Here is a 24,650-nt window from a genome sequence, read left to right as displayed (position 1 = left end):
TTGGTTGGAGTTGCTAAACCTGGTAGCCTGACAGAGGTGAAGCTGCCTGCAGCTCCATCTCCCCAGGTCCAGCCAGTAGCAGGGCTGAGTGTGTACTCCCAGTATGCACACACAAGCACGTGTATGTGTATACATGTGGCCAGCCATGTAGATAAACACATATACAACCAGAAAACGGCACTTCTGCAAGTGGAAACAGGACCAACAGCATCATCCTGTTCCCCTCTCTGGAGTGAAGGTCCCTGGTGGAACATACAGACATACATACATACAACATCGGTCTCTCCAGTAACAGGCCTTAGATGCTCATTTATCTAGTAGCTGGCCCTGGATTCTTGTTCTCTCCAGCTGCAGACACCTCCAAGGCCCACTGCCCCGCTCAGGTTGCTGGTACTCAGACCGCCTTGCATCCACAAACACGGGCACACACAGACTATGGATCCCTTCAATAACTGGCCTTAGGCAGTCCACCCTGTAGCTGACCCTGGTGCCCTCTCATCTCTAATCCTCTCAGGCAGAACCTGACAGCACAGCAGTAAGGACTGAAGAAAGTCTGGAGAGCTGAAAGCAGTCAGAAGCTGGAAGAGTATTAGGGGAAGTGTCATATGTGCTTGTCCTGCTTTTGATCTTCCAATGGTATCCGGTTTTATTCAATACTACCAACAGGCTATTTGGCTAACCAGAGCATGGTCTGAGCCAGAACTGATGTTCCTAGATACCTGGTAAATACAGATATATGTCTGGCAGCCAGTGGGCTCTTATCTGCAACACAGTGGCTGGATTCTGCTGCATCCAGGCACTCTGGAAAAGCTGCAGCATCCTCAGAGAAATTAGTAAAAAAATTGATTTTGATATAAAAGTCATTAGCAGCACTTTAACATGCACACTGCACCTTGTAATGCTCAAATGTATTTCATACTGTTGCACAAGTGCAGATTTCAGGATGCCTCTGTCATGGGGATTTTTGACAACCACAGAGCAAACAGGCAAGACCTGAGCTGGGGTGGTGTAAATGCTGTGAAAATAATTTGGCTGTAATTAAATAATGCCTGCCTTAAGGTTGTCGTCTTTGGCCAGGTTTACTATGGAAGCGCGGTTTAAACCATCAGGGTGTATATCTTCAAACTCAGTGGCCCATTCCAGGCAAGTTCAACAAGCCTCCTCCACTCTGGTGGCAGGTCCTTCTGGTGCAATGCTGAAGGAGGGGCTGCAACAGCAGCTCACACTTTATTAGATGTGAGAGAATCTGCTCAGGAGGAAGTCCTTTATCTTCAGTCAGAGCTCACATCATCCTGGACACGAAACCCAATCAATCACAAAAGGCAAATACACAGGAAACCAATTGTCTTTGTTAAATGACAACTGGCATCAGAGCAGCGGAGCACCTCACACCTCTCAGAATAAATATTTCTGGCCGCCGTGCGGCCCCAGGCCATGCAAAGGCTGCCAACTTTCTTAACCTGTATCTCGCAGCCTGAGAGCACCTGATCAAGATCCACCATACACATCCACGTCTCTCCAGCACTAAGGGGGCCAGAAGGGGTTTACAGGGGTCCAACAGACAGGACAGCAGCAATCTGGGCTGGTTTGGTTCTTCCCATAGGGGAAATTGGTATTACACAGCTTTTCCAGTGCTGACACAGCATAGGGAGTCACGTACAGCTGAAGCCAGGATGCTGGAGCGAAGCTGCCTGAGGACCGTGTGGATTCCCAGAGCTACAGCTCCCTGCAAGTGAGGGTGGGGAGGGAAGGAGCCGTAACAAACCCACCAGGGAGAGAACAAACATAAGGAGAGCTGAGCTCAGTTCTGCAGCTTGACAAGCCTTCTGCAGAGCCTTGGAAATCAGCTCCCCCAGTTACAGCCCTGGTGTGAGCCGACAGCCCAAGTGGCTGCTACTCCCAGAAGTAACTGGTCTGCAAAGCCATGGATCTCATTGCGCAACAGCAAACTGCTTGGGACAAGATTAGTTTGTTCGAGAAGCACTTGCATGCAAAACAAAAACTAACTGTACAGCGTCCAAGTGAATTTCTTCTAGAGGGGCCAGGATGCTGCACAGTTGCCATTCACACCTCCCATGCCTCTAAAATTAGGGTGGTGAAAAACCCTACACAGCTAGGAAAAAAATAATCACAACTGACAAGACACAGAATGACAAAGCAAACCTCTTTTCCCTGTCCTTGGGGGAAATTGTAACTGCCTGTTCCAGGTTAGCATCACATCTCCAACCGTTCTTCTCCCCAGCCACAAGATCCATATGGTTTTCAAGAAACTGCTGGTTCCCACAGCACAGAGAGGAAAATAAGGCAGCTGTGGAACTGAGCGGTAGAGACTGGAGGGGATGCCTTCCACCTTGTCCCTTCCCTGCCATATTGCCACGACTAAATCAGAGAAAAATAAACAAAAGGCAGATGTTAGCTGAGCACCAAGATGAATACATCCCATCTCCTGGGCCTATGCTTATCTAAGTCATCTCAGTAGTGTCAATATAGAGTTTACCTGCAGTAAATGTAGGAGATGACAGCATTTCCATGAAATTATTAGCACAAAATCCTTGCTTCTCAACATGTGTGGATTCACGAGTGAACACAGAAACAGTCTCCGCATAAGAAAATGATTGTTTCATGTACTGCTTGCTACTATGAATGCTTTTAAACCCTATGTTTAGTCCTTGTCTGTGGGCAAGAAAAAATGCAGGTTCAGAAATAAGGGCTAAACCTTATCACGACCAGGAGCAGCAACAACTGAGGAGCAGGGGCAGACTGTGGACATACTGCCCTGCTTTGTATACTTCCAGCTGTGCAAGCAAGCTGAACCCAACCATTACATCAAACAAGTGTCACAAGCTTTCAGCTGCAGTGTTGAATTTAGGAGGAAAAAACCCAATGCCCCAAACCCCGACTTGGACTACCCACCCAGGCAAGGCTCCCAGGCAGAACACCTGAGATGCTTTGAATAAACCCAGAATGAATGGACTAAAGGAAAAGCAGGGAATTCTTACAGCCAAGTTTAGCCCAGCAGTGATAAGGCAGCTTGCCAGGAGCCTTGATCTGGTTTTGTTTTTTAAAAAATGTAAATAGCCCACAGTTACCTTTTACCAACCACTATACAACTAGAAGCAAAGACACAAAGAAACAGGAATGCCCGTACTATTCCTTCCACGTTAAGTTTTTAGTCTTTAGGAGGCAATTTTCCCCTCAATGTGTAGATTGACCTCTTTCTAATAGCAGAATCGGTGACTGAGCTGCCTGTTAGTGAAGAATTTCTTCTTTCTAGCTCCTGGAGGTACTGTTTCTTTGTCCTCCTACCCATCTTGAGGCTGTAAGATCCCTCCTTATTTGACCGCTGCTTTTCCTCATTATGCCTGCCAAGGGCAATTTCATGAAGTACAGGCAGCCAGGACTCCTCTGCCGGAGCATCAGCTTGCTGCTGGTGACGGACCAGGATTATTTTTGGCACGAGCGCTCTTGGCTTTCCCTGGCATAGCCTAGCCATTACAACACACTCTGCTCTCTTACGCATGCTTCCTTTTTAGTACGGACGTGCTTTCTGCAGGACTGCTTCTACGGTCCTGTTAATTGAGTTTTCCATTATTAACAATGCATCTTTACCCACACGCATGGCATTCCTTCTGAAGATGCCGGCAACTGAAAGAAGTGAACGGTGTTACACCCCTCCCCTGTCCCCAAAGTTCACAATAATTTTAAAAAGGTGCCAGAGCATCGCCTGAAGGAGTTTCACCGTCAGCACAAAGTCGGGCAGGCTCTGGTATGGCCAGCACTGCTCCAGCGCCCTCAAAAGCCACATCACCAGTGGGACACCGAGGCACCGCCGCAACCGTTGCCGCTGGGGCACAGGCCCCCGCCGCCTCGACAGGGACAGGCCGTCACCCACCGGTTCGCGCAAGCCCGCCGAGGGAGAAACGAGACCCGCGGCAGCGGCGAATTCAATTTATTGATTTTAGCCGCCGCCGGGCCTCACCCAGCAGCGGCGGGAGGCGGCCCTACGGCGGCCGCGAGGGCCCCGCCGGGCACGTGGCCATGCTGGGATTTGTGGTCCCGGCAGCACCGCTGGGTCCTCCTGGGCGGGGAAGCGCGCGCTCACTGACGCAGCTTGACCCTTCTGCCGCTCCGTCCCCCTCCGCCCGTTGCTCGCCACGGCACATTCCAGCGCGGGTTCCGCGGCGGGGAGGGGGTGGGGTCCTTCCTGCGGAGCTGCCCGAGGATCGCCTGAACAGAAACGCGGGATGCTGCCCTCGTCCCGGGCTCCCTCCGCGCCCGAACACCCGGCGTCCGTCCTCGCACCCGCGTCTCCGTTTAGCAACTCTGCCTTGGCGCCACGGGTAGGCGGAGACCGCCGCGGAAGGAGGCCGCACCGATCAGGCGTGGCGGCGGGGCGGCCCGAGAGAAGCGGGGTGAGGGGTCAGGCCGGGGACCTGCTCCTCCCTCCCTCCCCGCCCTGACATGCCAAGCCGGCAGTCGGCGGCGCAGCAGCGTGCGAGCGGCGTACGTGGGGCCGCGGGTACCGGGGGCGCTGCGGGTGCCGGGGGCGCTGCGGGTGCCGGGGGCGCTGCGGGTACCGGGGGCGCTGCGTCCCGCTGTCGCGCAGGTTCGTCCCCCGTGCCCCGCCTCAGGATGGAGTTCGAGCTCCTGGAGAGCGACGTGCTGGAGTCGCTGGAGGACCTGGGGTAGGTGCCCCGGGGCCGGCGCTGGCGGGGTGGGGAGAGGTTCTCGGCGGCCGTTGGCGGGGCCGTGGCGTCGTCGGGCGGCCGGTGCGGGCCGGGAGCAGGAGGGAGGCCCCGGTGTGTGTGTGTGGGGGGGGGGGGGGGGGGGGGGGGGGGTCTGCGGCCCAGGGCAGAGCTGCGCCAGGGTCAGCCCCTGGAAGGGTCCCTTTTCATCAGAGCCGAGGTGCCGCCCGCCCCGTAGCGGGGCTGGCGGCGGTGTCGGTTGGGCTTGAGAAAAGCACCACGGCAGTTTTTTAGCTGTACGGCCTTGGCAAACATTTTCTCTCTTCCTGCGTGCCGATCTCCTTGATTCTTGTGATGCTATCTCATCGGTAACCCCTCTGTTCAACAGGGTGGTCCCAGCTGAGGGTGGGGAAGGGGAAAAGGAAACCTTTTAAGAAGAGAAGTCAGAGAAAAAAACTTTCAGGCTTCGTACTTGGTGAAAAATAATAGACAGCAAAAAAATTGTAAATGACAGAGTATTTTTCCCTTTTTTTTTTTTTTTTAACATAGTATAGCACAGGAAGCTTTTGTTGTTTAAACCTGTTACTCTGCCAGAGTCAGTAAGGTTATATAAACATGAAAGGGAGAGCAAGGAGAATGTGCTCTACTGTAAGCTTGCCTGTCTGTAAACTGTTGAGAGCTCAGACAATAGGCAGTTACAATTTTACTGCTGCTGGTTCTATGCAGACAGCTGTATTTATTCACATTGGCCACATTCCCATAAATCACTTTGTGGCTAGAGTCCTTATGCTCCAATAAAGATTATATTTCAAGGCTAAGATGGTTCCAAAGCTTGAAAAATAGGTTTCTGTTTTGGCAGGTATTTCTCCAACTGAAATGCGAAAAGGTGTCTGCCATGATGCACATAGCATGATCGGCTTCTTTTTTCTGCCATATGTTTAAAAGGGTATTAGTGGCTTGAAGGGATTGTGATTTGTGCTCCTGATCTGTGTAATTATAGACAGAAAGTGTTGCTGTCGATTGTTGACATAAATAAAGTGAACAATGAAAGCAGATTAAAAAATAAGTCATATCAGCCAAGACTGGCAAGAGTGATTGAAAAGCAAATGTGGAGGGAGAAAGACACGGGGCTTCAACAGTATTGGCAACAACTGGGAAAACTACTGCATGAGACTAAATGACTTCTGTTTCCTTGTGTCTGGAAAGACTGGGGTGTTTGAGGTTTTAATCTTTGGCAGTAGCTCGATGGTCCTTCACAGTTCAACTTATTTTTTCTAACCAGATACTGAAGGCATTTCTAATATATTACTTGATTATTTTTTTTTTAATAGCATTGCACATCAAAGGGTTGTTTCTTTTGCGATTTGTGCTCGAGGTGCTCAAATAGTGGCCTCTTGCCTTGCAAGTCAGTCTGTTGAACTATGGAAAAAGTAAACAAACTGGAGATCATAATGTTACCAAAAGAGGAGTGTAGCTCTAGAACATGTGCCATTGGCAGGAATGGAAGGAAAAAGCTGCTTGCAGTCAGGAATCTGCAAGTTGGATTACGGGCCAGGTAGATGTGTAGCTGAAGTCATAATTATCAGAGATAACACAGTAAAGATGTCATATCTGTCAAAGAAAAATTCTAGAAAAGGGGCCTCTGATGTGACCAGTGACTTAAATCCAGATCCTGCCAAAGCAAAAGGCTTGTCATCGCTTCCTTTCTACTTTGATCTATAACTGGATGTTTCTATTCCGAGTCCCAGATGTTCCTATACATGTGTAGGTCTGAAACGTCTGTGGGGTAGGACTTAGGCTTGCTCTAATTAGCCTGTTGGACTTGTCTAACCTACTGTGGTAATATAGTAGGGTTGTAATACATCAGATTACAGTTTCCCACCAGCTGCTAGTAGATTAACTCTGTGTGGCTAATTGAGCTGCTCTGTGAGGTAAAAGTTATTTTTGAGTGTGGCTTCTTCATTTTGCTTGGATGGAGTAACAGGCTGTTACAGTAAAGACCAAATCCTTTATACGTGATGTTGAGCACAAGAACAAAGTGTGGAGATTAACATATTAATTTGCTCTTTGAGAGATTTTTTTTTATTTTTTATTTTACTTCTGAGGTTTGCCAAGAGTTGACTGGACTGACTGGGTTGCTGTGACATAGCGGGTGACTATACCTGGAAGTTCAAAAGAGGGAGTTCAGTTGATTATGCTCACTCTTGGATGTCTTCCTGTTTGGGTGCAGTGTATCAAAATAATACTGTGCCTTTTTTCTTAAATACTCTGGCAAGCTCTGACTTTGTGCTTCTACCTGGTTAATAAGGCAGCCTTCTCCCTACTATTCCTCCTCCCCCTGACAGAGTATCAGTACACAGATGTCCTGAAAACTATGTCTTCTAAGACCTGATCTGTAGGCTCATGCTTTCTTACACTAGGCCTGATCTTGGCTTGTTTACACAAAGAGCTAATTCTATTTATTTTTCTTGTGCCCACTTAAGAAGGTAATTTTTCAAGAGAGGATATTGTTTTGCAGATCACTTCTGTAACGTTTGTATCGAAGGCTTTGTTTTGTGTGGCACCCTTTTGATACATGATAAGAAAAGACAGAAAAGATGCACTAGTTCAGCAGTAATTATTCAACGTACTGTAAAGCAGTGCTCAAGAATGATACTTTGAAACTGCAGTTGCCCTAGATAGCTATATTGTAAGTAACATATTAAGGAGATAGACGCAGAGAATTTGCCACTGCATGTGATAACGTTCTCCAGGATGAAACCTTTGATGGTGATATTTTGTGACGCAGTCTCTTTGTCAGTAAGCTAATGTGCATGGAAATGCTGAGTTTGCTCAGATGTTTTCAGTGTGCTTTTTCTTACAGTTCAGTGCGGGAATCTTACCAGTTTAGATGTTCAGCATTGCAGATGTGATGAGGGTGTGTTTCTCAATATGCACACAGCATAAAGTAAATCTATCACAGGGCATCAGTCATAGCAAATGTTAATAAACTGTGCTTTTGTTTTACTTGTCAGTTACAAAGGTCCATTGTTAGATGACGGAGCGCTGGCTCAGGCAGTCTCTCGTGGAGCCAGTTCCCCTGAATTCACCAAACTCTGTGCTTGGTTGGTATCTGAGTTACGGCTATTCTGTAAACTAGAGGAAAATGTGCAGGCAACTAACAGTAAGTAGCCATAACTCTAGCACAAACGTGCACTTAATGTATGTTCTTGCATGCCATAAAGATTTGGGCTGACAATTGCCAAATTTGTTGTACCGGGGAGCATTGTCTGTGTGCTGTCAGATTTTGGTTATTTTCCACCTGAAACTTCCCTAATGAACAGCCAGTAGAGACTGAAATAATAGTGAGGCTCAAACAGTCTTTGTTCTGAAATTAGCTTTTTCTTTTAATTGTTCAAGCATAGAACTTTTTTTAAAGTTCTTGGATGGATTTAACGAAACATTAGTGGGTTTTTTTTTCAATTAGATCATGAGAATACTTTTATTTCAATGCTTCTGTTTGTAATTTTGATGTAAGAAATACCTACTGTTCAAGGAAATGTTCTCATGACTACAGTAACGATATTTTCTTTTTATTTTTGGTTACCTTAACTCTGCGATTACTGTGTATTTTTTCCCCCTTTATGAAACACTCTGGGAGAAGGAGCCTGAAAATGTTTGTTTGTTTATTATTTTGGTGGAGGAAGCAAACCTTAGTTTTCAAAAAATGTTATTTTTGGTCAACTGGTCATGACATTCTACAGATTAAATTGGTATGATAACCTGTACTTCTGAATATCTAATGTATTAACTCATAATGCCTTTATGAACTTAACTTTCATTCTACTCAATGGCCAAAGATTGCTGCATTTCACCTCAATATCTGTTCTTTTCCTCTTTCTCTCTGTTTTTGACATGTCCATCCTTTCTTATTTGAGTGTATTTGACTCCCTAGCTCTGTAACAATACAGCATTTCACCTCTTCTAGCAGTATAAGGTTCCTACTATGTTTTGTGTAAAAATACAATCCAGAAGTACTCTAGCACCTATTTCAAATTCTTTAAACACAGTGATAGAAACATTTTATCTGTAGTACCATCAAGCCCTACCTTCATTTTGTGGGACTTGAGTTTATAAATAGCAGACGTTTTGGGTTGAAGTCCCTTTTAAAATGAAGAAAAACTGTTACCTCTCATTAATCGCTATTTTTTGCATAACTTGGCTTAACAAATTCAGATTAGTTTCACTAATTTCTGACACAAATATCAGTCTAAGCTTTGATTTACATGACCTGGTTATTTTTAAAGAATATTGGTATGAAATAAGATCATTTGACAAATCTGAGCTTACAGGGAGAAGTGGTAAAAGCGTGAGAGCTCATAAACCATATTATTCATGACTTTGTCAGAACTGTCTAATACATTTGTAGTGGGAAAAGTTAGTTGATACTTAAAATACCCCTGTAAAATTTGCGATGTTTTTAATGTCACTTCGTTGTAGAAGTTGCCAGTGGCTCTCTATTGTAGCTGGGGAAAGCTGTCAGTGAAGCATAATTTTACAATAATGAGGAATATCATGGCTCCAAGTAGGTTGTGCTGTGCTTTGAGTTTCAAAGAACACGTTTGGCTTCCATTAAAAGCAGGGTTTTAATGTTAAATAGCAACTGGAGCAAAGCATAATTATTTTTTTTTTTAAATATCTAACTCATTCTACTCACAGCCAGAGATATATGTATTAGGTGTAAAGAAATTACTATCCTTTTCCTTCTAAGGTCCAAATGAAGCAGAAGAATTTCAACTGGAAATGAGTGGGTTGCTGGCTGAAATGAACTGTCCATATGCATCATTAACATCAGGAGATGTGACAAAACGCCTTCATAATCAAAAGAACTGTCTCTTGCTGCTTAGTAAGTTAAAGGGGTGCTTGCAAGCAAATCTGTTTTTGTGCAAGAATCATAGTATTGTTTCTTACACTTAGTGATATACTGTTTTGTTTACCACAATGTATAAACAGTTACCTAAAATGATGAATTATTTTCCCCTGTAATTTATAGTGTCAGAATGTTATACTTTTGGGTCTAATAAACTTACCAGTCATTCTGTAGGCAGTGTATGATGGAAGATACTCTGAATATTAACATTTTTCACATTCACTAGCAACAGGCCTGTCCTATTACTTCTCAGGAGGTACTCTGAAGAGGGAATAATTTGAAGACTTCTGCCACGATTTAGCCACTGTACTTTGTTTAGAAGGGTTGTAAAAATGACAACTAACACCAGATGCATCATCATTTTGGAGCCCCCACCATGATGACTTGCAAGGTGCAATAAGACTTGCATTTTCCTACACTCTGACAACAATTGGGATTGTTGTGAAGAAGAGAAAATGTTTTATCCCAACTCCTAGTTCTTTTGGTCATCTCCCTGAGTAAATAGCTTCAATGGTGCTTTCTGCTGATTGAAAATAAATTAGCAGTAGCAATGGTGATGTCTTCCCTTTACTTTTCCACCCAGCAGATCTCAATACCTAAATTGGTTTTATTCCTGCTTAGGAAATGTTAGAGGAGAAGAAATAGTACTTCAGTTTGGAAAAAGTGTGTGATGTTGATTCACATTTAAAAAAAAATAATTTTACAAGTGTTGGAGTTAGAAATTGTAATACTAATTTTAATCTGATCTTAAATTCAACATAATGTTTTATTTGCTTCCTCAGTTGCTGCCAGTTCTTTAACTTTTCAAAACAGAAATTTAGTTCTGCCCTCAGCTGCAATGTAAGAAATTAATTACAGAGTAGGTTCTAGTATTTCAACAGTAGGAGAAAGAGGAGTAGTAAGACTTAATCTGAATTTGTTTTGATAGCATGTTCAAAAATGTCAGGTGAAGTGAGGTAATAATTGCGTTTAAAATATTTTGTAGCTCAAACAGTCTGCCCTTCAGCTTATTGTCTGTAAGCCAAGCCATTTAGTAAATTTGGTTTGTCTGTGAGAAACAGTTTATTCCAGAGGTCCTCTGTGATATACATTTTGGTAATAAAAGGCCTTGTTCAGAAGCTGGCAGGAATACTGTGTTTACTGTCAAATACGGAATTGAAATAGATGCCAAACTCCTTTTTTGTGTACTGTGATAGTTGCATAGCTTGCTTTACCTACATTAAGCTAACTTATTAGGTATCCTGTTGTATGGGAACCATAAAACCAGATTTTTTTCAGAAGAAACAGAATAACCCTCTTTAATTGAATGCCAGGTTATTTTATATTTTAATGAAATGCAGCACAGTTTATGTCGATTGGAAGATGTAACAATATTGCTGCGAGAGGAAAGCACCAAATAAACATAAATAGTTAGATTGCCTTGGTGTCCAGCATCACTAGAATACAATATTAAGTACTGGCATCTGCAAAAATAAGAATTACAAGAGTTTCGGGTTGGTTCAGAAAAGGTTTGCAAAAAAGAATCACTATCTGGAGAACATATATGTCTTGCAGTGATACACTTAAAAATTTCAGTCTTTGTCAGAGGATGTTGAAGGTAGCTTGAATATAATCTCTGAATTCTTGAAACAAAATTCTGCTGCTAGTTTCTTTTTCAGGAGGTCCTAATGGGGTGTAAATAATTGAAAGTTGACTATAAGAAAAATCTATATAAAGTACCATTGAAAGAACTTACAAAGGATTCTTCACTGCTTTGCATATTAAGAATGTTATAATTCATAAGGTGTTCTGTGTCTTTAGCAGAAGACATTCTAGAGATCCAGAAGAAATTCTAGAGATCATTAAAATGCTTTGTTCTTTTCTTAATCTTTTGATCTGTCCCAATTTCATAGGTGTTAAGCTGCTTTTGTATAGCCGTGGGTTTATAGCCCTGCTCACAAGTCTGTCTTTATCAGTGCAGTATCTATTTTTCAATCCTTATTTTTAGAAATAATTATTTACGTTACTGTTATGGTCACACAGTATGATTCATGATAAGAGTATTGTTAAACCTGTGCATTTCTTTCAGTTCAAACCTTGAAGTCGTGACAATCACAAGCAAAGGCTGTGTGCTAAATTTATATATCACTGTAGCCAACACCTAATGCTGAAATTTTGGGTGTATACCATGTTCAGAAATTGTCATTTTAATGTCTTTTGTTTGTTTGATAAAGGAGTTCTAATGTGGTGGTAGGCTCTTGCAGTTCTGATATTGAAGAGCACTGCAGGCATTCTAGCTTTTATTTCATCAGTTACTGCCTTCCTTTCTGGAATTATTATAAACCTGAATTCTCAATAGTACTTTTAAAAGTGGGGGGTTTTTTTCCACTCTGCATCTTGCCTGGGGAAGTAGAGGAGATTCATCCAACATTTCACTTCTCTCTACTCATTTCCTTGCTTTGTTTCCTAGAGCCTCAAGGAGTGCTTGCTTGTCTAGCTTAAAGTGCATATCCAAGTCTCTCATCCTGCTTATTTCCATGTTCCTAGTCTCCTGTCTTTGCTGGGCGAAGCCTGAAGGAAAAGAGCTGTGCTCTGTTGAACTTTGTGATTAATACCGGTCGGAATCATAGGGATTTTTTCCAGGCTTTAATTGGTTGTATTAAACCTTTCCCCTGTTTGTTGTGTTTCTAGCATTGAGCTCGGTGCTTGTTGGAAATATGAGCGTTCTGTGGATACCAAAATTATAGCCCTAACTCTTTCTAAAACAGTCCATTTGCACATTCGTTGGTTGTAAGTGCTTGAGTTCTCACTGGTTCTAAAATAATTTTAACTCGGCTATATCTGATGCTGAAATCTAATTTTTCTTACCCAGCATACCTCATCTCAGAACTGGAAGCTGCCAGAATGCTGTGTGTGAATGCCCCTCCTAAAAAAGCACAGGAAGGAGGTGGCAGTGAAGTCTTTCAGGAGCTAAAAGGCATATGTATTGCTTTAGGCATGTCCAAGCCGCCAGCCAACATAACGATGTTCCAGTTCTTCAGTGGAATTGAAAAAAAAGTAAGATCCAAAGGAACAAAACTACAATATTTATGATGTTACTGTTTTGATGGAAAATAGTTCTGCTACCAGGGAGATATTTACCTCTTGTGAAACTCCAGTGTTTGAATTGTGAAGGAGAGTTAACGTGCTTTACTGAGTATGCCAAGAGTCAGGATTCTGAAAATGAATTTAAAGGCTTTTTCCATGCCAAGGCACGAGGTCAGGGACTACTGCTATCGTTGCCTTATGGGGTGAGGTATTTCTTACTCTGCTGTAGGTTTTAATGTCATCACCTGTTGCAGGAGACATGGAAACTGCTGAGCTTAAGCCTCAGGAAGAACATTAAGGAGAAACATATTGCAAGAAATACACCTAAACAAATTTTTACAGGAACCTACTGTTTTAAAAATGTTTAGGTTAAAAGCTGTTGTAACTGAGGTCAAGTTTAGACCTTTTCCCTAAGGCTTCATTGGTTCTGTTTATTTTTGTTCCTTTACATGTATGTGTTCTCCAGGTTGTTGTGGGGGTTTTTAAAAGAAATTTACTTCTGTTTGAGTAATTTTTATAAAACAGAAAATTGAAGTGTAATGGACTGTCCAGTGCACGGACCAAAGGTGGAGGACAGAAAGTTTTTAAGTTAAGTAACTTAACTTGCAGAATAGGGGAGAGAGAAGAGAACCTTTGTGGACTTTAAAGAACAGATATGATTACAAAGCTCCCCAAAATATTTCAGAGAGGTTTTTTGACTAACCTTTTAGTTGCATTGTACTTAAATAAATCCAAGCAACTGAAAATAGTGCTTCATTTCTTTGCAAGAAATCAGTTTGGATTGACTTGTTTAAGAAGAGGAGGATGGTTTTCCAGCAGAAGCCCAACGTGTAGAATGGAAGCAGTTTGTTTTCTGATTTTGGCATTGTCATGGGCATTAAATAGTTAGATAAGAAAACTGTGCTTCCATTTTCTAGAAAAGGTAGAAAATATTCATAACAATGAACAATGCTAGCAAGGTTTGCTGGCGAAGGAGACTCTATAAAAATACAGACTACAAAGTAGATCAAAATCTTTTTAATCTGGGAATTCTGTTATGCTTTACTAATTGACTTTTCTTTTACACTGTCTTGCTTTAAAGTCAAATTTGCGTACACCTTGCAAAATCGTTAAGGTTAAATTACCGTTACCTCATTGATTTATATCCATAGGTGGTTATACTAAAAAAAAAAAAACCCGAACAGTCCTTATAGCTTAGTAAAATACATCAGGAATTTCTAACCTACAGGTTTTTTTAGAAATCATATATAGCTGTGGTGCTTACAGTCGGAACACTTCAGATGTTGGTAGTATTTGAGAAGGAAAAAGTAAATCTGACCAATAACTGAAAAACTTACTTTACTTTGCAAATGAAAATACATCACAAAGTTGAGCAAAATGTGAAAAGTTAAATAACATAGAGTGAAAATTTTACTTGACTGTAAGATGATAGTTATAACAAGAGATCACCCTGAAGTTTCCTTGTTTTTAAAAAGTGAGGCTTAGAATGGCGATATTCTCATCTAGCATGTGAAAATCAAGTTACCTTTTTTCTTCACATATACATAGTACAGTTTGGAGTAGGATCTTTGTGTAATTGACTCTCTCTGTTAATGATCCACCACATTAAAAAAAGAAACTGCTGATACTTGAATGAACTGCTACCTCTGCTACTCTGAAAGCACTTGTTTTTAAAATCTTCAAGTTAAACAAATTGGGCTCAGCACCTTTGGAAAACCAAGTCGCTGAATGTGTTAAATCAATTGCTGGAATGAACAGCCAAGGAAGCTGAAAAATGTGGTTTGCAGCAGTGGAAAAGTGAAGTTTCATAACTCCAACCTGCTTTGATCCAAGTTTTTGTCACTGCTACTCCATTTCTTCCCCCTGAAGTCCTCAGAAATTTTGCGATGGGAAAGATAACCTAAGTTGTGCCCAAACTTTTAAAATGCAAGTTAAATTTAAATTTTCATATTGAAGATTTTCTCCTTTTGATTGTAAAGAGGGGTCCTTCTTTAGATTGTGTTACATTTCACATAGTCTTAATACCTTTTTGATACAAGTGTGGGGTGTTTTTCTGAACTAGAGAGATGATGTGTAGAATAATAGTGCTGTCTTCAAGGGGAGCTGTACCTCATGGAATCTGTCTATTTTAACTGTAGATCTACTCTATAGTCCCTTCTATTAAATAATTATAGCTGAGACTACCAGAAATATAAAAATACTTGCCTTCCAAAAGAAGTGTGCTTGGTTCTCTGTCCCAGAGAAAACAACTTGATATTGGAGGTTGCTCTGTCAAGCCTATGACCGTCCAAGAGTCCTCTTCTGTAATTTGAATCTTGAAAAGCTTATTTTTCTTAGCCAATGCTTATATTTTTATATGTCTCCTAACAGCTGAAGGAAACCCTAGCAAAGGTTCCACCTAATCATGTTGGAAAACCTTTATTGAAGAAACAACTGGGACCAGCTCACTGGGTAAGTAGTTACAGGTGTTAGAGCCCGTTTCCCTTTTTCAGGTATATAAAGTATTGATCTTGATTCTGTGTGTAATGTTGCAAAATGATTTTTCTCATCTCTTTCTGAAGATAAGACAATTTCTTGCAGTATTTTACATATATGTTGGTACAGTAAGTGTTCAGCAACTGATAAGATCTTAGGTTCGTTGATCTATATGTCCAGATGCAGGCAAAAGTTTTCCAAAATAAAGGAGATTTATGGTGGTGGTGCTGACCTGCATGCTTGTGCAGTAGCTTAAGCCTTCCTCTCCTGCTCCTTGCCATCACTGTCTGTGTGACCTAGCCTTGCTGAGATGGTGTCACATCCCCTCCTGTGGCTTCTTTCCAGCTAACCTGTGGGTCTCCCCATCGTTTCCTCCTCTCTTTCTGTCCTGCTGGAGTAGCCTGCTTCCTTCATAGCCTCTTCTCCAAGAAGCAGTGAGTGTGCCAGGTGGAAGGGGGAGAGGCTGTACACCCAGGTGGCAGAGGCACAATCATCTCCAGCTGGGTTTTGTCACCTACTGCTCTAGAATGAAGGTGCCTGGGTTAGATACTGCTGCTGCACCAGCACAAAGCTATGGCTACTGCTGTGAGACTGCGAGTCTCTCTTGTGTCTCTTGCTTAAGGTTGAAGCTCTTCTGCTCCCAACAGTCTGCTTCCTTCAGTGCTTGTATTGTTGAGGCTGAAAGTGGGCCCCACAGCCCCCCTCCAGCCAGGCTTCAATCAATGCATAAATAATTTCCTTAATGGTGCATATCTCAACTGTTGCTCTGACTAGACCACTGTCTGCTACCAGGTGCATTTCTAGTGATGGCTTTTTCCAGTAGGGCACTGTGTTGTCTTGTCTGTATGCAGATTGTGCTTTAATCAAGATCCTCTTACAGTACTTTACTTACTTTTAGTCCTTTGTCTTTTCTCTATCTTTGTCCTTAAGCTTACTGCTTTTAAAGAAAGCAAGGACACCCTGGTCCCTAGGACTTACATATGTTCTTGCATCTCCTTCAGCTTGTTGCATGTAGTATTTTCTCACTTTTGCTTCTTTGTCCTGGTGAGTGTTGAGAAATGTCTCAGCAGTGCGTGCAGTTTTTATGTCCCTTCTGAAGAACAGGCAGCTGTGCTGTTAGAAATAGTAGAAGGCTGAACATGAGGATAACAGAGCCTTTGAAGCCTTCAGGAAAATAGTGTCAGCAAGCATTACTTGCTGTGAGCCCATTTGACAAGGTAGATAATTGCAGGCTTAAGCCCTGCTTGATATCTCTGTGTCTTATTCTCTTCCATCCACATAGTTTTTATCTTAAGTAGAAACATTTTATCTATAATCTATAGGTTATGTTTGCAAATTTTTGTTTCAGGAAAAAATTGAAGCAATTAATCAAGCCATAGTCAACGAATACGAAGTCCGAAGAAAACTGTTAGTCAAACGTTTGGATGTAACTGTGCAGTCCTTTGGCTGGTCAGATAGAGCTAAGGTACAACCAACTTGCTGTGAAGTTCTAGTAGATGGTAATGCTTTATAATAAGTATCTCTGGAAAACTGCTTCATTACTTCATCCTTCATGAGTAAGAAATAACCACAGAAGTTGTCTGGTTCTGGTTTGAATTTCTGAAGAAGTTTATGGCAATGTAAGATGACTAAAAAAATTTTACTGAAAACTGATTTGTTGGATTTTAAAACAGTCTGTAAAATGAGAAGATAGACTGTGTGTAACTATACACCAAAGCCAAAACATACAGTTAAATAGGCCACTGCATTCAGAGTACCATAATGTGAATCATTAAATGCTGTGTCTGTGTGATGGTAGAAACGCATCTTCCTGTTGACCATCCCTTAACTTACTTTGTGCTGTCCACAGTGATCAGATTTCCTTAATTCAAAGTGTGTCTGCAAGCACAACTCCACAGATGCACATGAGAAAAGCTGCTAAGGCACTACTTGTTCTTACCTCATAGACAGGGTAATATTTTATGTGCTTCTTTTGTCTTTGAACCGTGCAAATGGCTGTGACATGACATCTGTTCTCTCTGAGTATATGATACATATTCTACTTTTAAAAATAATTACATGGTTTCTCTATTTCCGATATTTCATAGTGAAAAAGGAATGACAAGATTTAAAAAATAGTACATATAATTTATTTTCTAGGACTAAACCAGATCTGTTAACATGCTGTTAATTATGCTGCTGGTAGTGTTTGAGACTCAGTTATTAGTGATAAACTGTGACACATCATCAAGTGTTTTTTTCTTGATAAATGATTTATTAAAACAGCAACTGTATTTTAATAATAAACTGTGACCTCTCCCATTTTCTCTTTCATCACCTGAGCAGGACTTCTACTGGTGTACTATCTCTTCAACCTTGTATTCTTCAGGTTTTTTAGTGGATGGTTGAAGAACTATCTGATTGATTGAATATTTTAATAGTGAATTAAAACAGGCAAAAGTATGGATTAGGTTATAAATCACGGACTTCTAATTGTGTAATAGCTTTGGCATCCAAATCCATGTTTGTTTGGGTTTTTTCCTAGGAGAATTCTCAGGTGTTTTTGAACTTGACTAGCTACATGAAATCCTTTCACAAAACCCACACATTGTATATATTTTTTGTATCTATTGAAATGCAAATTAATTTTTTTAGGACCATAACAACACAAAATTGGAGAATGTGGCTATAGTATTCCATACATGCAATACAGTTTGTTTTAACAGTAACTTTTAGCAGTGCTTTAATACATGATGCTAATTTTTTTTTTTTTTTAATTTGAAAAGTAACAGAATACAGTAGTATAACTAAATAGTTACTTCTCCAGATAGTAGTAACACCAGTAAAAACTTTATAGTCTGTTATTAGGGGTTTTTTAAGTTCAAAAATGTCGAGTTTCACCTAAAAGAATAATATCATAGCACGAAAATACTGTGCTCAGAGCTCAGTCAAACTTGCCAGGGAAAAACATACTACTGCTCTGGTGAATACTGTTCCTTCTCTTGTCTTTAGCCAGCATCAGGTTAATGATGTGCATGTTTTCCTTAATTTTGAATAAACTCTGTTCAACTTGTAATATAAAAGCAGAAGCTTTTGGTTCTAGAAATTAATCACTGAGTCATTTTGAAATACATACTCTCAATTTTTCCCAGTTTCAGTTTTCTGCCTTTAGATGGAAAATAGGATTTTAAAATTTGCTCCTAAGTTCTTGCCCATTTAAGAGATTTGTTGGAAAACCTGGTTTGCCTGTCACCACTGCTGTCATCTGGGGTCCAGACAAAAAGCAGCCCTTTTGTCTATGTGCAGATTGCAATCTGGTTTATCCCAACTGCATGACACATTATACTCTGCTGATAACTGAAGATAGGTGTAACTCATGTATTACTCATGGCTGGTAGCACAGATTTCTGTTGTGTCTGTCAGTTGGAAAGCTGCTGTCATACTTTTGAGGTGTTCAAAGAAACTGGTATGGTTAATGCTAAAAGGCAGTAGAGGAAGAAAGAGTGCCTAAAAGGCAAAGTTGTCTTGTAGGATCTCATTTCTAGCTTGGGCACTACATATGTGAGACAAAGGACTGAATTAGAACAAGCACTTGAGAGCTTTAGTTCTTCCAGTACCTCTTGATGGTTTGCCTTTGTGAAGAAGTTGACTGGAACGAAGAATGTGAAAGAGTTAACACAACCTTTTTCTGCTGATACAGTGCTGGAGATGGGGTGATGCTAGTCTAACTGGAATGGGTGTGGGTTGGGGTGCAGGCACAGGAGGAGGTCTGGAGGCTGGACACAGACATGTTTCACTTTCAGTATCTTTTAGACATTAGCAGTAATTCATATAACTACGACACAATTCTGTTCTGTGTTTGGCTGCCTGAAAGTAATATGGTCTGCATGTATATATTGTTAATCTTAAAATTGTCAGATCAGTGTCTTGACAGTTCAGTCAGAATAGTGTTTCCTATATTACTTCAGAAATATAATTTGACAAATGCTAGCTTCGTTGCAGTGATTCTTAGTTACAAAGTGGTTCTCACTGTTTTTTATATTAATTTTTGTTCTATTTGCAGTAGTGTCTTGTTTTTCAATGTTGATTTGATTCTTTTGGTGAGGTGTCCCATTGCTTTCCTATTACTTTAGCTGATGGAGTTTTGTTTTTCTCCTCTCCAACAGAGTCAAACAGAAAAACTGGCTAAAGTCTACCAGCCAAAACGTGCCCTCTTATCTACTAAGTGCACTATTTCCATTGCAAATCTCTTGGCAGCTCGACAGGATCTGTCAAAGATTATGAGAACAAGCAGTGGGTCCATCCGAGAGAAGACTGCATGTGCCATTAATAAGGTACCTTTGGTGACAAATGGCTTGTTCTGTTATGAATATTTAAGTAATTTGAATGTAATAATAAATCCTACTTTTTTAGCATTGTAAGTGGAATTTGGAAATAAAGGTTAAAAAATTTGGTGTTTACAGATTATGCATTGGTGCATTATGGTAACTGCAATTTCACCTGTTTAAGTTCAGCGTACCCTTTCTTAGGGACAGTAAAAAAATGCTGAAATATCTTTGATTACTTTCAGTGGGAGTAAGCCTGCTCTGTCTTATCAGAATTACTGATGTCATTACACTGCTGCTACCAAATTCTGTCACTGTGTCTAAAGTAACACCTACGTTGTAACTGTGTTTCTGATCTATGTAAATAGAATGTACTAAGATCACAAAGCAAGGCTCTTGCAGGTTAGATTCCCCTGTGTACACAAATAAGAGATTATAGTCAAGTGTGTAGTTTTAGTAATGACATAGTAGGAGTATGATTTAGACTAAGCTATTTACCTGGTTTCAGAAATTACGATTTTACTGGAGTAATAGGCTTACAAAGGTACATGTGCTGAACTTGAAGCTCGGTAGCTATGTACAGCAGTGTACTTGGTACTTTAAAACTTGTGGGTGTACATGCATGCCTTTCTGCCTTCTGGGTACCAACTGTATTTCAGGTAAAGTTCTAAGTAATTTAGGATAGAATGGTGGTGTGCTGATTTGACCACACCCTCTCCACCCCAAATAATTTTTGCACCTTTTTAGTGTAGTTGGAGTGTGGAATGTAAGAAATGAAGTGGAAGACAGGTGTGACTGTACCATCAGACTGTATGTATGTTTTACTAGGAATGCAATACTGCCCTGCTGATGATCCATATTCTGTTAACTTAATCTCCCATCAATATTAAATGTTTTCCAAAACAGTAACATAAAGTAACAAAGTAACCTGCTTGCATTGAAGTTTTTCTGTTATATCATTTTAAAACTTGAAGCAATGCAAATGTCCTGTCACATTTTTAAGTCTTGCTAAATTCTTAAAGTCACAGCATCCTTAGACAGCTAGACCTCTACAGTCTTGCTCAACTCTGATCAGCACCATCTGACACCTACCTGTTTGTTGGTGTGTAAGTTTTTGTGTGTCCCTACTGAAAAATAAAAATCTTTGCACTTTGTTTACCAAGCCAATGGCTTCTACAGCAATTCAGAGCGCTAGTTAGGAGAGAGACTGTGTTGCACTGTACTTGTGGTTGTTTGAGATTAGCAGTCTGCACTAGTAAACAGTTTAGTGAAAGACTGTATTGATGCTGCCTCTACTGGTGTGCCTGCTGTTTGAACAGAAAACCCAGGTCTCCTGACTTGTTTTGTTAGGAGTGCTTGGAGTACTAGAAAATCCCTGTTTAATTTTTATTAATTGGAGACAAAGGTCTGTCACATTCAAACAGACAAAAGTTTGCCTTGATGAAATCCTCTGGATGTAAGAACCGTTGAGCAGCTGTTGTTTGTGGTGTGTATCAGTAAATGTGACTCTTCTGTGAGGTGTTACAACTCCTATGGCAGTTCTCCCTTTCCCTTTGCAGGTGCTAATGGGCAGAGTGCCTGACAGAGGAGGAAGGCCCAATGAAATTGAACCGCCACCTCCTGAGATGCCACCGTGGCAGAAAAGACCAGAGGCTGGTCCGCAACAAGGTGGTGGCAGAGGAGGAAGAGGTGGCTACGAATCCTCATATGGAGGGCGGGGAGGTTATGACCATGGGGGTCATGACCGAGGAGGAAGAGGAGGCTATGACTCATCATATGGAGGGCGAGGAGGTCATGAACAAGGAAGCCATGATCGGGGGGGACGAGGAGGACGTGGTGGTTATGATCATGGTGGTAGAGGAGGCGGAAGAGGAAACAAGCTTCAAGGAGGTTGGACAGATGGTGGAGGTGGTGGCTACCAGGATGGCAGCTACAGGGAGAGCAACTACAGAGATGCAGGTTTTCAAACGGGTGGCTACCACAGTGGTGGTGGTGGTGGTGGTGGCTACCAAGGAGGAGGCGGCTATGGTGGCTACCAGTCATCTTCATATTCAGGAGGTGGCTACCAAGGGGGTGGTGGCGGCAGCTACCAGCAAGACAACAGATATCAAGATGGTGGGTCCCACAGTGACCGAGGGGGTGGGCGTGGAGGAGGGAGGGGTGGCCGTGGTGGGAGGGGTAGCCGTGGAGGTCAAGGAGGAGGCTGGGGGGGCAGAGGTGGACAGAATTTTAATCAAGGGGGGCAGTTTGAGCAGCACTTCCAGCATGGAGGTTATCAGTATAATCAATCTGGCTTTGGACAAGGAAGACACTTCACGAGCTGAGGTTGCTAAAAGCTTTTGCTTTGTCAGAGCTCATGTAATAGAAACCTGGTTTCAGAGGCCTGGCTTAATTGCTGCTTGAATTAGTACAGGTTTGTATGTGGCAGGTGGAATCTCTTTGGGTTGGATGTTTGTGTTGAGCAAAGTACAACTTTCTGTACACTTTTCCTCCACACCCCACCCCCAACCTGTCTGAATTAAATATATCATCACTGCACCCCAAAAATCAACTGATAGCCATGCTTTTTAGATGTTGGACCGGTTCCCTCTGCTCAAAACACTTTTATTCTGAAACTACCTGCTGTCTTTGCCTTCCACTTTGATTTAGAGAAATATCAAGACCTGTCTGTCAAATTTGGCTATTATAATACACAATAGAACTTCTGCATTTTCCCCCCAATCATTGTTCAATTACATGTTCTAAAATGACTTCTGAGTATCGCTTTTTGGCTTGCTGGCCTCTCATTTTAGTCATGAAGATGTACACACGTGTGTGCATGCACAGTGCACTCCCTCTGACAAACAGGTTTTTTGTCTATTATATGAGCTCTACTGTGGATGCCATGTTCAGTAGCCTTATCTCCCGCTAAACAAAGTTTTTGCACCTGCTCAACTCTGAAGACTGACCGCTGCCAAAATCTGCAAAGATCATTTAAAACTAAGCTAAATTGTGAACCGATAGTGTGTGTAGGCCTGTAGTTAGGTGTAGCAATTCAAACCGACCTGCCTCCATCCAAAACAAGTTGCTCCTCCTCCAGACCTAATTTTTACTTGAAATCAGCTAGAAGAAATGACAAACTGAAATTTATTTTATTTGCAAGTTAATACCACTGGCTCAGCAAATCTAGGGCAATTTGTTTTGGGGGTTGTCTTTTTAAAGAAATGCACTACGGCCTGGGAAGGTTAGTTCCTGCCTGGAGGAAGCCCTTTTATTATTGCTGCAGAAAACAAAGCCTGGCTGAGTTTGATGTTCTAATGTTTTTGTTTTTTTCTTTACTGAAAGCCACATAATGCTTCTTGCTGGGTTTTTTGTGTACATAAACATTGTCAAGCTGTGAAAGAAAATGGCTGAAGGTGTGCTGTTGTATAAAAGGTGAGCAATAAAAGTATCTGTATGTTCCCTTTGCTTTAGTTTCTTTTCCTTCTTGGTAGTAAAAAGCAGTTGCTATTGTGGCTGCGGATTCATGGGGATTTCTGTCTGCTTCATTTATTTTACATTTTAATCTCTTTTAGATGTAGTTGCCCCAGCTGTACTGTGCATTCTGCCCCCTGACAAGGTGTCAGAAGAGAAGTGGATGGGAGGAATTGATCTTCAATTGCTCTGAGTTTTGTTCTATTCCTCCCTTGGAACTGGTGTAGCAGCATGTAGTACTCTGGGGGGGGGTTGCTGTGTGGAGTTACTCTTAGACTGTGTGAGCGCCCATCTCCCAGGTTATGCTCCTGCATGCCATGTGAATGTGGTGTGATGCTTCTGGGAACTCTTCTGATGCTCTCCAGCCTTGTGGAAAACGTAGGTTCCTGCTACTGTGCTCGGATCGCTGTAGCAGAGGCTATGCTGATGGCAGTGTCTCTGGCTACCTGAAATGCCATTGGGGCTGAATCCAGGTTGATGCAAGCAGGAGGAGTTCCTTGGATTACAGAAATAACGTGAGCATTTAAGAGAATCTGTGTAACGCTGGTGTTGCTGTAATTCAAGCTAATCATGTCAAGAAGCTGATAAACATTGTTTAGAATTGATTTCCCTATATTTCATTCCGTGATCAACCTGAAAATCTCCTGTTTAATTTATTGCGGCCACTAGGTGCTGCTAGTGATTCATAGGTTGGAAGTGAAGGTCTCTGTGAAAGGCACTTGGGAATCTGACTTAATGTCTCTTTTTTAATGTTTCAAACAAATTTAACAAGGCTGACGAGGGAAAAGTTTCCTATATTGAATCTAGGTCTTTGAGGATCACCGATATAGATCTATCTCAGCATAATACAGTTCAAATTACGTGTAAAAATGAATGTTGCTGTTTCACAAAGGTGTTGATGGTTTCTTGCAGTGGGATGCTCCAGAGAAGGTGTCTCCCTTGTGAGAGAGTAATACGTTGTGAGCATTAGCTGTTGACTAGCTGCATTCACAGAAAAATAATTGGTGGGTTTTTTAATAATTAAGATTCCTACAACCGGGTCAGTCCTGTACTGGTAAAGGTAGAGAGATTGACAGAGTTAAAGAGCCTTTTTGCTGGGAATGTAATGTCTTCAAGTTGACAGACACCTTCTGCTTTTCTTCACGCTGCTCCTCACTGTAGAGGCATGTGTTTTCTGTCAGTGCATTAGAGTGCTGCAAACTTGTTCCTAGCAAGAGGGAACCCGGGCGGCTCTTCAGATAGCCTCTGGTTGAGTTGCATCAGCACCTTCAGAGACTTCTTTCTGTGCTAGAGCTGCCAGTTTCTCTGCAAGGCTATGACTGTTGCTGCAGTGGATAGTCTCATTTTTGCATACTGTGACATGGTGAAATGATGCTGTGGTGGGATAGGAGCACAGAGCTTCCCCTTCCCCCTTATTCCAGATAGCTTTTTCTCCTCAAAATATGTTCCTTCTCCTCCTCCTTCTTCCAGGACTTGGGGTAAGCTAAGTCCCACTTCACTGCTGTTCGAGGGGGAAAGTTAAAAAAAAAAAAAAAAAAAAAAAAAAAAAAATTAAAAATAATTCAGAAGGTGGCAAAACAAGAGGCTTTACTCTTCCAACAGGAAAGAAAACACTTTGCTTCTGCCAGCTGTTGTTGTTTTTCCTTACTCTATTGTTTCCTCCTAGTGTGCTATGACTTCTTTGTTCTCCAGAGAAAACAAGCTTTGTATATGTGGAGAGAGCAGCTTTGATTAATGAAAGCAAACAGCCACTGCTTT

At 41.7% G+C, this 24,650-nt stretch overlaps 1 protein-coding gene across 1 annotated transcript; it reads left to right on the top strand.

The window, feature by feature from the left end:
• Positions 1-4,441: 4,441 nt before the first annotated feature.
• Positions 4,442-22,881, top strand: FAM98A (family with sequence similarity 98 member A). Its single transcript, XM_075043141.1, has 8 exons — positions 4,442-4,685; positions 7,700-7,848; positions 9,436-9,570; positions 12,446-12,630; positions 15,031-15,111; positions 16,484-16,600; positions 19,281-19,448; positions 20,999-22,881. Exons 1-8 carry the CDS (start codon positions 4,462-4,464, stop codon positions 21,761-21,763), a joined length of 1,824 nt encoding a protein of 607 aa, XP_074899242.1. The 5' UTR covers positions 4,442-4,461; the 3' UTR covers positions 21,764-22,881.
• Positions 22,882-24,650: the final 1,769 nt, after the last annotated feature.

Source organism: Buteo buteo, chromosome 12 (genome assembly GCF_964188355.1).
Source record: "Buteo buteo chromosome 12, bButBut1.hap1.1, whole genome shotgun sequence".
NCBI lineage: Eukaryota > Metazoa > Chordata > Aves > Accipitriformes > Accipitridae > Buteo > Buteo buteo.
The sequence above is the reverse complement of the archived record's forward strand: the minus strand, read 5'-3'. Positions and strand labels throughout refer to the sequence as shown.